The following is an 11670-nucleotide window of genomic DNA, read 5'->3' on the forward strand; positions in this document are numbered from 1 at the left end:
AAGATTGTCAAGCAGATCACAGATGTCATTCAAAGCCTATCTCAGAGAAAAACAATAATACAGGCAGCTCCCTGCATCACCATAGTTAATTCACTCCTTGTAGATATCCCCCTGAGCTGCAAAAAGGCTCCCTGAGTCTGGCAATGCTGCCAGCTATAGGCGCTAGGTATCTGAGCAGATGCATAGCTAATTCAAGGCAGGTCAGTTTGGCTCCTACAGAGCAAAAGACTGTGATTTAAAAGGCAGGGGAAACAAAAATGTGTCTTCTGGATTTCATCATGTGAATTCCAAATTTCAAAACAACAGTAACTTGAAAGTGGAAGTCTATTTCTGAGTCAAGAAGGTCTCCACATTATTGTCCTTTGGTGGCTCAGACCACAGGCTGCGCTGGTGAAGAAATGTTATGTGTTGCTCAGTTTGAGTTAATTATTCCCGGACACTCTGCTGGAACGTTCTGAGCTGATTACTGAACTGTCTGGGGAGCCTGCGCGTGACGAGGAACTCACCAAGAGCCAGTAATCAAGGCCAAGTGCTCTTCCAGCAGCTTCCCTTCCGCCTTCGTTACTTGCCCCATCTCTTGTTGCCTGGGCTCCGCTGCATGGCGTTATCTAAATAAGAAACAGTGTGTTCCCAGCATGGTGCAGACCCTCGGGGCTCAATCAACAGCACCTTTCACCAACATCGGGGTGGTGGAGCCAGCCCGGCTAGCGTGGGGAGAACTCAGAGGTAATCCTCACTCACAACACACACGCCTCTCTCCACCCAGCCTTCTGTCAACTGCCTAATCCTCCGTGGCAAGACCTCAAAGGGGCATGACCCCACTTCTAGCTTCTCAGACCTGCTCCCCATTGCCACCCCGCCCCCAGCAACTAAATGCTCCCACACTGGATGCTTCTCTCTCATCACAAGAGATTTGAAACCTCCTCCCCGCCCTCCAGCTTTTCAGCCATCCTGCAGATTTCCCTCTGGAAGCCGCCATAACCCACCTCCCTCCCACTCCTCCCCTTCCCTTCCAGTATGTGCACCTGGACAACCCACCTCCCGCACCTGAGAGGAGGAAAGCAGCTTGCCTATGCCAGGGATTGGGCAGGGATAGGCAGCATGAATCCTTCTTAGCAAGACGCCCATTGCACCTCACTCTCACCAGCCACCCCGCTGCTGAATGGTTCCTACTCTCTTGATTATCTGAACGCTCTATTATCTCAATAAAATCCATGTGGTCCCCTGCCCCCTCAGGCTATTCGGATAATCATGAGTACACTATATACATAAAGACTGCCTTCAACCAAAGGGATGGGGAAGGCAAGCCCCATCCAGGCTATTGACTGGGTAATGGATTTCTGTGGGGCTATTTTTAAAGCATGTGTTATTTATCCAGTAGATGGTACCAGGCTTATTATTAAGGCTACCCCAGGTCCGCACACGTGCTAAAGATCCTACTTGGCTTTGTCTGAGCAGAGAGACTCACTGAGTGCTATTGAAGGCTTGGGACTGGGGCTTGCTGGGCAAGGGGGTGGTTCATGGCAGTCAGGAAGGAGGTAGAACCTGCACGGCCTGGCTGATGAGTGACATCTGAGGATGAAATCCATGCCTGGGCAGAGAGCAGCACAAGGTCTAGGCACCAGAGAAGTCATATTCCAGCCCTATGTTGAGGACTGCAGTGGTGCAGGGACCTAGGGCTAGCTTTCCGCACAGGAATTTCACCCATCGGCTGTTACCGCAACCTCCAGGCAGTAGTGGTGGTGGAGTACGGGGGCGGGGTATGTGCGTACGTGTGTGCGTGAACGGTGGAGGAGGGGGGGGTAGGTTGGGTGATGAATCTGTATAACTGTGGACCCACCCTCCCTGGCCAGTGTACTACACCCTCAAATCCCCCTCCAGGCTGGCATGCAGAGAGCCCTCCACTTTGGCCCAGAGAGGATACAGCACTATTGAGTTGGCACCATGGAGCAAATCTTGTGCAGTCCTCCTATGTTCAGGTCCCTCCACACCCCACAGGCCCAATCTTGCCGCTGATTCATGCAAAAAAAACACCAGATGAATTCTCTGAGCGCTCTGTGCACATGGCCACTGCAGGGTCGGTACCCCCTTGAGTTCAGCTCTGTTGGTTGCATGTGCTATAGTGCGCCGAATCCCCATTCACGGCTGGGAAAGCTGCATGGGCATATTGAGTGCACAAGATCCAACAGAGTTCTGGACCAAAAGCTGTTGCCATCTGGTGGCTTTTTGGAAATGGTGTGACAGATAGATAAAAGGGGTATATGGGGATAGATAGATAGATAGATTAGATGAGATTATATAGATAGACGGGGTGGATGGGGATAGATAGATAGATTAGATAGAACAAAGAACTCTAAAGGCAGATCTGTAGTTTGGTTCAGATATTAACTATTATTGTGATTCAGAAGGAATGTAGTATAGAAATTCAAAGCATTCCTGTTCTTCAGAGTCTGCTGCGGTGCACAGAGAGCACTTCACAGAACAGAGGATTTTGCCTTATTGTACGGTGAAAGCCTTCATATCTGCCCAGCTATCCCAGTGCAGCCTCACGGAAGTCAGGAGGGTGTAACTGAAAAGAGAATGTGGCCTGTTGCAGAGCCAGGAGGCGGAAAAGAGAGGGAGGAGAATGATGAAAAGCTTGATCATCTAGATACTTTATTTTACCAGATTCCACGAGATTCCAGGACTAAGTGGTTTGAGAGGAAATTCCTCCCTTTACAGAGAGACACCACAAGAACTATGCCCCCACTTGAACCTCACTAAACTCCTATTCTGTGAACAGAGATGCAATGCTGTCCAGTAGTAGGGACACTGACCTGGGAGTCCAGAAACTTGGATTCTCTTCTTGGTTCTGCCACTGAGCTACTGTGAGACTTCGGGGAAATCATTTCCCTTCGCTGGGCTTGTTTCCCCTTTCTCCTCCCACTCCCACCCTTGTCTGTGTAGCTCTTTAGGGACAAGGACTGTCTCTTGCCATTTTTCTACCCCTCCTAGCACAAGGAAGCCCTGATCTCAGTTGGTGCTACTATAATCCAATTAGTGAGCATGCTGGCCCTCCATTCAGGAAGATGAATTTTATTTGCCCAGCTCTGACCCTTCTGTATGTTTTGCAGGGGAGAGAGGTCATGTTGATTGAACTCCAGAATGGCTTGTTCAAACTTTTGAACACTATGGTCCAAATAAATGCTCAGTATTAGCGGCTGGGCTGAGCCCTTTTCTGCCAAGCTGCAGCCTTAAGTGAATGTTTATGACTACGTTATAAACCCCAGAAAACAGAGGCAGGCAGTGGAAGTGCTGACTCGGCCTTCGCTAAATGCCAATGATCTACAAAAGCATTAAAAGTGGGGAGGATGAAAAATAGAGTCATTTTCACATTTTCATGTCCCACGAGCCCCTGGTGAAGGACACGCTGCACGCAGTGTCACTATTAATATTTATGGGCATGACACTGACCCACAAACCTTGGCAATCAGAGCAGCTCCACTTTGGGAATTAATATAGCTCTGCTTGGCTGGGGTCTTGGTACAGAGGAGCAGGGAGGGGATGCTGGGATGTGCAGGGAGATCTTAACAAATTAGGGACTGACCTTTGGAGGGCAGGAATCACGCCAACCAGCTCCTCAAATCCTTGGGCCTGCTGACTAGAATTGCTTTCTCTATTACCCTGGCACACCCAGAAACACTAGCCAGACCCCAGCACTGCATTTCCTCCTACCCGATGTTCCTAGGCAGACCCAGGAGCATGTTCTCTACTACCTGATGCTCCCAGGGACCCAAGCCAAAACCAGCGCTGCAGCCTGCATCACAGGGAAGTTCCCCGGTCCAGCTGCCTAGCGCTATGCTTGTATTCTCGGCTGGTTGGTTTGAGTAATACAGGGCTCTCTCAAGAATGGTTTGCAAACAAGCACCCCAGTAAAACCAGTCCCTGATTGTACACAAAACTTGGCCAAGCACTGAGTCATGAAGGCCACAACCTGACGGATACTGAATAAGAGCCAAGCCCCACACCCAGGACAATAATTACTGTTTATCCACATGTGTGAACATCACCCACAAATATCCCAGTGGGGAGTATCCCACAAATACATAGAATCATAGACTATTAGGGTTGGAGGAGACCTCAAGAGGTCATCTACTCCAACCCCCTGCTCAAAGCAAGACCAATCCCCAACTAAATCATCCCAGCCAGGGCTTTGTCAAGCCGGGCCTTAAAAACCTCTAAGGGTGGAGATTCAACCACCTCCCTAGGGAACCCATTCCAGTGCTTCACCACCCTCCTAGTGAAATAGTGTTTCCTAATATCCAACTTAGACCTCCCCAACTGCAACTTGAGACCATTGCTCCTTGTTCTGTCATTTGCGACCACGGAGAACAGCCGAGCTCCATCCTCTTTGGAACCACCCGTCAGGTAGTTGAAGGCTGCTATCAAATCCCCCCTCACTCTTCTCTTCTGCAGACTAAATAACCCCAGTTCCCTCAGCCTCTCCTCGTAAGTCATCTGCCCCATTCCCCTGATCATTTTTGTTGCCCCCCACTGGACTCTCTCCAATTTGTCCACATCCCTTTTGTAGTGGGGAGGGACCAAAACTGGATGCAATACTCCAGGTGTGGCCTCACCAGTGCCAAATAGAGGGGAATAATCGCTTCCCTCGATCTGCTGGCAACGCTCCTACTAATACAGCCCAATATGCTGTTGGCCTTCTTGGCAACAGGGGCACACTGCTGACTCATATCCAGCTTCTCAGAGTGACCCATGCACCCCTTCTGAAACATACACCCCAAATACCTGGCCATTTACCATTTGTGCCAGGTTGAATCTTATTTGTGGAGGGCATTGGCAGAACCCAGTGATCCTTCATGATTGCTACGAGCTCATGCTTAGGCACCAGGGGCTACAGAGCAGAACTAGAGGACTACCAATTCCTGATGCCCCCAGGAATGTGGGTTTGTAGCAGGTGGGGTAAATAGACACTGATGACCCCCGCACGGTGCTTGCTTTGAAGCTGATCTCCAGGAGCTGGCAAATTTTGATAAAATTCAAGGGAAATAATATTATAAATCCCCCTTTTTAAAAAAACTTCTACAAATTTGAGCCATAATGTACCTAAAATAAGCACTAAGTCCTACATTTTCAGAAGTGGCCAGTGGTTTTGGATGCCCAGTTAGAGACACCACCTTAAAGGGTGAGATCCTGGCTCCATTGAAGCACTGAATGGCAAAACGTCCATTGACGTCTCTGGTGCCAGGATTTCACCCCTGATTTTCAGAAGGTAGATGGTCAGCCCTTTCTGAAAATCAGGCCTTTTTAAAGATGTCTCAGGCTGGGCACTCCAGTCACTGAGTTATGCAAAATCACTGGACGCTTTTGAAAGTTTAGGCTTAAAATTCCAAGAAAAAATAAAGATCAGAAATCAAAAAGTTCCCACCACTAGAGAAGAGGTAAGGCAGAGGAATAAGGATACTGATCCAGATTAACCTGAGTGATCTGGGTGTGAAGCTGAATCAGCGCTTGGGGGCAGGTTGGACAATGCTGAAATCTCATGAGTTTGCCTTGGCTCGGGCAGGAAATGGCTAAAATCTTGTGAGATCAGTGTTCTCATGAGATTTCAGGGGCCTCTGAAGGAGCAAACAGGCCCATTCCGGATTGATCTCCAACCAGGTACCAAAACCTTAAGGGCAGGTGTGGCTCTGTGAATTTGAATCTCACCTACTCACACACAATTCAGTGGGGTTTGGATTCAAGGATCTGAGCTGGAGACAATGTGATTCAGCTCCATTTTGTACAGCACCTTCTCTATTGTGTGCCAAAATGCTTTACAGAATTTAGCAGAGCTGATGGTGATGGGCCAGATTCCAAAAAGATGGTGTAGTGGGGTGGTGTAAATTACACCTCTGTGTGTTCACTGGACACCCTGAGCGATCCTGGTGGAGGAAAGGTCTCTTTTCCACTGTGGTTCTCTGCTTTAACTCCTACTAGAACATAAGAGCTGCCCTAGTGAGAGCACTGAATCTAAAGCACCCAGCATGGTTGTGTCTAATCTCATTGTGCTTCCTGGCCGGTCCCGCTCACATCTCAGTGCTGGCCCTTCATGGTCTATGTCCAGCCCCATAACACACTGGAAGGTGTGTGGGGCTGCATCAACCATGCATCATTGCAGGCTTGGCACCCTGCTGACTTCCCACTGCTGAGCACCTCAGACAGATGGTGGCAGCCCAAACCTGGCCCACAGAGATAGCTAGTAAATAGGGAAGGAAGGAGCAAGTTACTACAAGGTAGAATCAAAGAACATAAGAACAGTGCTACTGGGTCAGACCAAGGGTCCATCTAGCCCAGTGTCCTGTCTGCCTACAGTGGTCAGTGCCAGGTGCCCCAGAGGGAATGAACAGAACAAGGAATCATCAAGTGATCAATCCCCTGTCGCTTATTCCCAGCTTCTGGCAAACAGAGGCTAGGGCAGGGGTGGGCAAACTTTTTGGCCCGAGGGCCACATCTGGGTGGGGAAATTGCATGCAGGGCCATGAATGTAGGGCTGGGGCAGGGGGTTGGTGTGCGGGAGGGAGTACGGGAGGTCGGGGGCAGTGTGCAGGAAGAGGCTCAGGACAAGGGGTTGGGGTGCAGGAGGGGTGCGGGGTGTATGAGGGGGCTCAGGGCAGGGGCTTGGAGCGCGGGAGGGATGCGGCAGGGGCTCAAGGCAGTGAGTTGGGGTGTGGGAGAGGGTGTGGGAGGGGGCACAGTGTGCAGGAGGGGGCTCAGGGCAGGGGGTTGGGATGTGGGGTGCAGGAGGGGTTCTGGGTGCAGGCTCCAACCCGGTCCAGCAGCATGCGGTGGGCTCAGGCAGGCTCCCTGCCTGCCCTGGCCACGTGCCGTGCCATGCCGCTCCTGGAAGCAGCCAGCACCATGTCCCTGAAGCCCCTGGGGGCTCTGCGTGCTGCGCTCGCCTGCGGGTACCTCCCCTGAAGCTCCCATTGGCCGCGGTTCCCCATTCCCAGCCAATGGGAGCTACAGGGGGCCGTGCCTGCAGGCGAGGGCAGCGCGGAGCCCTCTGCTCCGCACCTCCCCAGGGGCCACAGGGACGTGGTGCTGGCTGCTTCCGGGAGCGGCACGGGGCCCGCAGCGCCATGGGGGTGGCAATCCCACAGGCCAGATCCAGCCCTCAGGCCGTAGTTTGCCCACCCGGGACTAGGGACCCCATTCCTGTCCATCCTGGCTAATAGCCATTGATGGACTATCCTCCATGAATTTATCTAGTCCTTTTTTGAACCCTGTTATGGTCTTGGCCTTCACAACATCCTCTGGCAAGGAGTTCCACAGGTTGACTGTGCGTTGTGTGAAGAAATACTTCCTTTTGTTTGTTTTAAACTTGCTGCCTGTTAATTTCATTTGGTTCTTGTGTTATGAGAAGTAGTAAACAACACTTCCTTATCTACTTTCTCCACACCAGTCATGATTTTATAGACCTCAATCATATCTCCCCTGAGCCGTCTCTTTTCCAAGCTGAAAAGTCCCAGTCTTATTAATCTCACCTCAAACGGAAGCCGTTCTAGACCCCTAATCATTTTTGTTGCTCTTTTCTGAACCTTTTCCAATTCCAATATATCTGTTTTGAGATAGGGCGCAGTATTCAAGATGTGGGTGCACCATGGATTTATATAGAGGCAACATGATATTTTCTGTCTTATTATCTATCCCTTTCTTAATGGGTCCCAGCATTCTGTTCACTTTTGTGATGGTCGCTGCCCATTGAGTGAATGTTTTCCACTCAAGCTGGAAGGAGATGCAGCATTTCCTTGCTCTGCAAAACTCCCTTAGCCCAGCACATTTTAATAGGATTCAAGAAGGTCTGTCTTTGCTCTCCTCTATTTAGAAGTTGACTGAGTGGTCAGGAATGGCAGAACCAGCTGGGGACAGGGATTGGTTAGATCAAGAAGAATTTTTTTCCTTCCTACCCTCCCCCCATCCCCTGCTTTAAGCATAGAGCATGAGATTTTCAAAGAAGACTAAGGGAATTAGGCACCGATATGCCCACTGAAAGTCAGTGGAAGCTGAGTACCTAGGCCCTTTGCAAATCCCAGAGTTCCAACCAAGAATCAGTTGAGCATCCCCTTTCTCCCCCATCCCCGAGTTCATCTCCCTGGAACAGTGATGATCTCCCCCCATACCTCTTGTGGCTGACGAGAAGCAGGACGGAGCCATTCTGGATTTTGGCCTCCTTGACAGTCTCCTCCTCCCCAAGCTGCCTGGCATTGTAGTAAAAAGTCTTCTTCCAGGATGTGATGCCCTCTCGCACCAGGTGAGCCCGCAGGTCCATCACCTTGTCTGTGGGCTTGACAGTGAGGGGCATCAGCAGGTCCTCATCGGCCAGGTGCACCTTGATGTGGTACCTCTTCCAGCGGGAAAGGCTCCTTCGCAGGGTCTCCATCCTCTCGGGCCTGGCAGGCTGGCCAGCGCAGCACTGAGGAGCATCCAGGTGTGTTGGTGAAGGCAGAGACGTGGCGCCGAATGAGCTTCCTGCAGTGAACACCCTACACCTCTTGCCAAACCTGTTCCTCCCAGCTGCTACACCGTGTGCTTCACATTCCAGGGAAGAGCTCATCTCAGGGACTGGCTTCCACAGACACATCCCCTTGCTGGCTGGGGAATATGTGTAGGAGTGATTTCCCGCCCTGCAAATGCCATAACAATTATAATTATATTTGCAAAGCGCAAAGGCTCCCAAAGCACTCCAAAGACTGATATTTAGAGACCATGGATGGGTGGGTGCATTAAAGAGCTGGAGAGCTTCAGTAAGATCCCTTCCACTAGTACTAAAATGCAGCCGCCTCTGAGGTGGAACCCGGCAACTGGTTAACAGTCACATTGCACCACACCATGTCAGTTTAAATCAGGAAAAGAGAAACACTCCCTCCAATGGAGATTAGATAGGCAGAGTGTGTAATTAGACATGCGGAAATTTGGGCAGGACTTCAAAGCTAATCAATACCTCCTCCCAGGTGAAAAGTGCAACGGAATCTATAACAACCGCAATGTTCTTTGTTTTACATCTCAGCTGAGACACTGTACATTGAATAAACGACATTCACCAGGTGCACAGGCTGTTTGTCATCCCCTGCTCCTAAGGCCACCGTGTAGACTCAGCAAGCTAGTTAATCAGCACTACTTCCTGTTCCTGGAGGATGTTCCGTCTGAGTAATGATCTCCCTAAGTCCTCTTAGCACGGGAGAAACGACAGCATCACAAGGCTGCAGAAAAAAATGCGCACGAGCACTGCAACCAGCCTAGAGACCTAAACCAGAGAAGGGGGGAAATTTGATGCCAAAACTTTTTTTTTCTTGGGCAGAAAAATGCACATTTGGTGACATCAAAACATTTGGCAAATTCGTGTGAGTTTCACCAGATGCTCAAATACATTTGTTAGTCTCTAAGGTGCCACAAATTCCTGTTCTCTTCACCAGATTGTTTCCAGTTAAAAAAAAAAATACTGAAAAAAAATCCAAACAAATGGAAACATTTCGATATTTTCGGTTCAAAATGACTTACCGAATTACTGGCAAATTGAAAAATCCATTATTCATACAGCTCTAATCTAAATACCAGTGGTAACAAACTGTCCCCTTCTAAATCTAAATATACCACTGTGACAGAAGACGTCATCAGCTACAGGAGTCATTTATAATTGACTGATCATCAGGGCAGTTGGTGGCAGATGTGGAAGAGAATACTTTAGAGCAAAGATCAGCTAGATGAGGAAGTCGTGTTTTTTCAAAAAGATCACGTCAAGATCTTATCTTGTACGCAATTTCCTGCAGCCATATTACATGAATTAATTCCCTGTGGCCATTCTTTTGTACCCGGAATAGTGTCTTTTGACCAAAGTACTGCAAGCCATTTGTCTTCAAAGACTTTGCTTTATTATACACCGCCAAATTCTGAAAGGAGTTTGGCTCCCGGTTATACTTCTAAATGAACTGGCCAGATTTTCAGATATGGTGAGCATCCAGCAGCTCCCATTGAGAACAATGGAGAATCCCAACCCCCCCCCCCCCGCAGCCCGTTAAGAACAATGGAGAATCACCCCCACCATCCCCACTGAAGACAACGGAAGTTGCTGGATGCTGAGCACTTTTGCAAATCTGGCCAATATAATTCAGGGATTATGGTTTGATGGGAGCCAGGACGCCTGGGTCCTATTGACAGCTGTGCTACTGACTCACTGTGTATGTGTGGGTAAGTCACAGCAAGCTCTGTGCCTCAGCTTCCCCTTTTGTAAAATGGGGGTAACGAAAACCTACCTGGGAGGTGGGTGGCTATTATGAGCCCCTCAGATCAAATACTAACGCACTTTTCACTGCAGTAGCATCTTCCACTGGAGGGTTTCAAAGTGTTTACAAAAAGAAAAGGAGTACTTGTGGCACCTTAGAGACTAACCGATGAAGTGAGCTGTAGCTCACGAAAGCTCATGCTCAAATAAATTGGTTAGTCTCTAAGGTGCCACAAGTCCTCCTTTTCTTTTTGCGAATACAGACTAACACGGCTGCTACTCTGAAAAGTGTTTACAAACATCATAAGCTCGGCAACTGCTCCAAAGGCAGGTCCTCAAGTAAAGTCAGCATAAGAGCACCATGTTACAAAAGGGGAAACTGAGGCACAGAGTGATGAAAACCAGCTTTTCTAATTTGGGTGCCTAAAGCTAGGCCGCTAACATCTCATCTTGGCACCAGAACTAGGGGTCCAGAAGTCAATAGGAGCTGCTGGTGCTCAGCCGTTCTGAAAATAACCCCCCTGACTTAACAGCCAAAATATGGATCTAGGGGGTAAAATTCACACACACACCCCCGAGCAGAGGGTCTGGTGCATCGCCTCTGTAATGGATGAATTCCACTCCAAGGGCCAAGTTCATCCTTGGTATAAAGCCATACACTTAGCTTGAGTCAGGATTGATCCGTTTCCCACTGATGTCAAAGGACAGCCTCTCATTGACACAGATCAGAGCTGAATCACTCCCTATACACCACCAAGTCTGCACATGCGGCCAGCACTACTTGCCCAGGGGGTGCCAGGGGAAGTACAAAGCACTCTCATTTCAAAGGAGCCCGTCTGCTGTCAGCCCCTTCAGCTGATTCATTCTTCTAGCCTACGTGTCAGCCTGACAACTGACAAATACCTTTCAGACAGCTCCTGTTTATTTTTAGAGCTGCTCTTTCCAATCGGTCCTCGGATGTGTATCATTAAATAGAGAGGGAAAGATCGCAGCAGAAGGAAAACACTCAGATCTAGCTGCTGGGGTTTATTTATTTTCACCTGCAAGAAGTTTGCAAACTTCTTCGGGCTCTTCCACCAGCCCCTGCTATAGAGGGTTTAATTTGGGGGAAAGGGCCAACATCCCAGCCTGTGGAAGCAGAGTGTGTGGCAGAGAAGGTGGGTGATGAAATATTTAAGCTCAGCAGCCCACACTGGGCCATGTGAATGTCTAATGCCAGTTCCAATTAATTTTGAATTTTTCATTAAGCCATTATTAAAAGCAGAAGGACAGCAGAAATAAGGGGAATTGACTTGGGCAGTATATTAAGTACCTTAGTTTTGCCTGAGGATGTTTTATTATCTGTCTAAGGTAATTATTTCACAAGCTCCTGGTGGTTTGTTGGCTAAACAGAGGCACAGGATAAAGTTCTA

General features: G+C 49.1%; 1 protein-coding gene across 1 annotated transcript; it reads right to left on the reverse strand.

The window, feature by feature from the left end:
- Window positions 1–567: 567 nt before the first annotated feature.
- On the reverse strand, window positions 568–8452 carry TINCR (TINCR ubiquitin domain containing). The gene is made up of 2 exons (XM_084614521.1): window positions 8160–8452; window positions 568–608 (listed from the first exon to the last, which is right to left on the reverse strand). The coding sequence occupies exons 1-2, from the start codon at window positions 8417–8419 to the stop codon at window positions 605–607; spliced, it is 264 nt and encodes an 87-aa protein (XP_084470647.1). The 5' UTR covers window positions 8420–8452; the 3' UTR covers window positions 568–604.
- Window positions 8453–11670: the final 3218 nt, after the last annotated feature.

This window comes from Lepidochelys olivacea (genome assembly GCF_965140295.1).
Source record: "Lepidochelys olivacea isolate rLepOli2 genome assembly, chromosome: 25".
NCBI lineage: Eukaryota > Metazoa > Chordata > Testudines > Cheloniidae > Lepidochelys > Lepidochelys olivacea.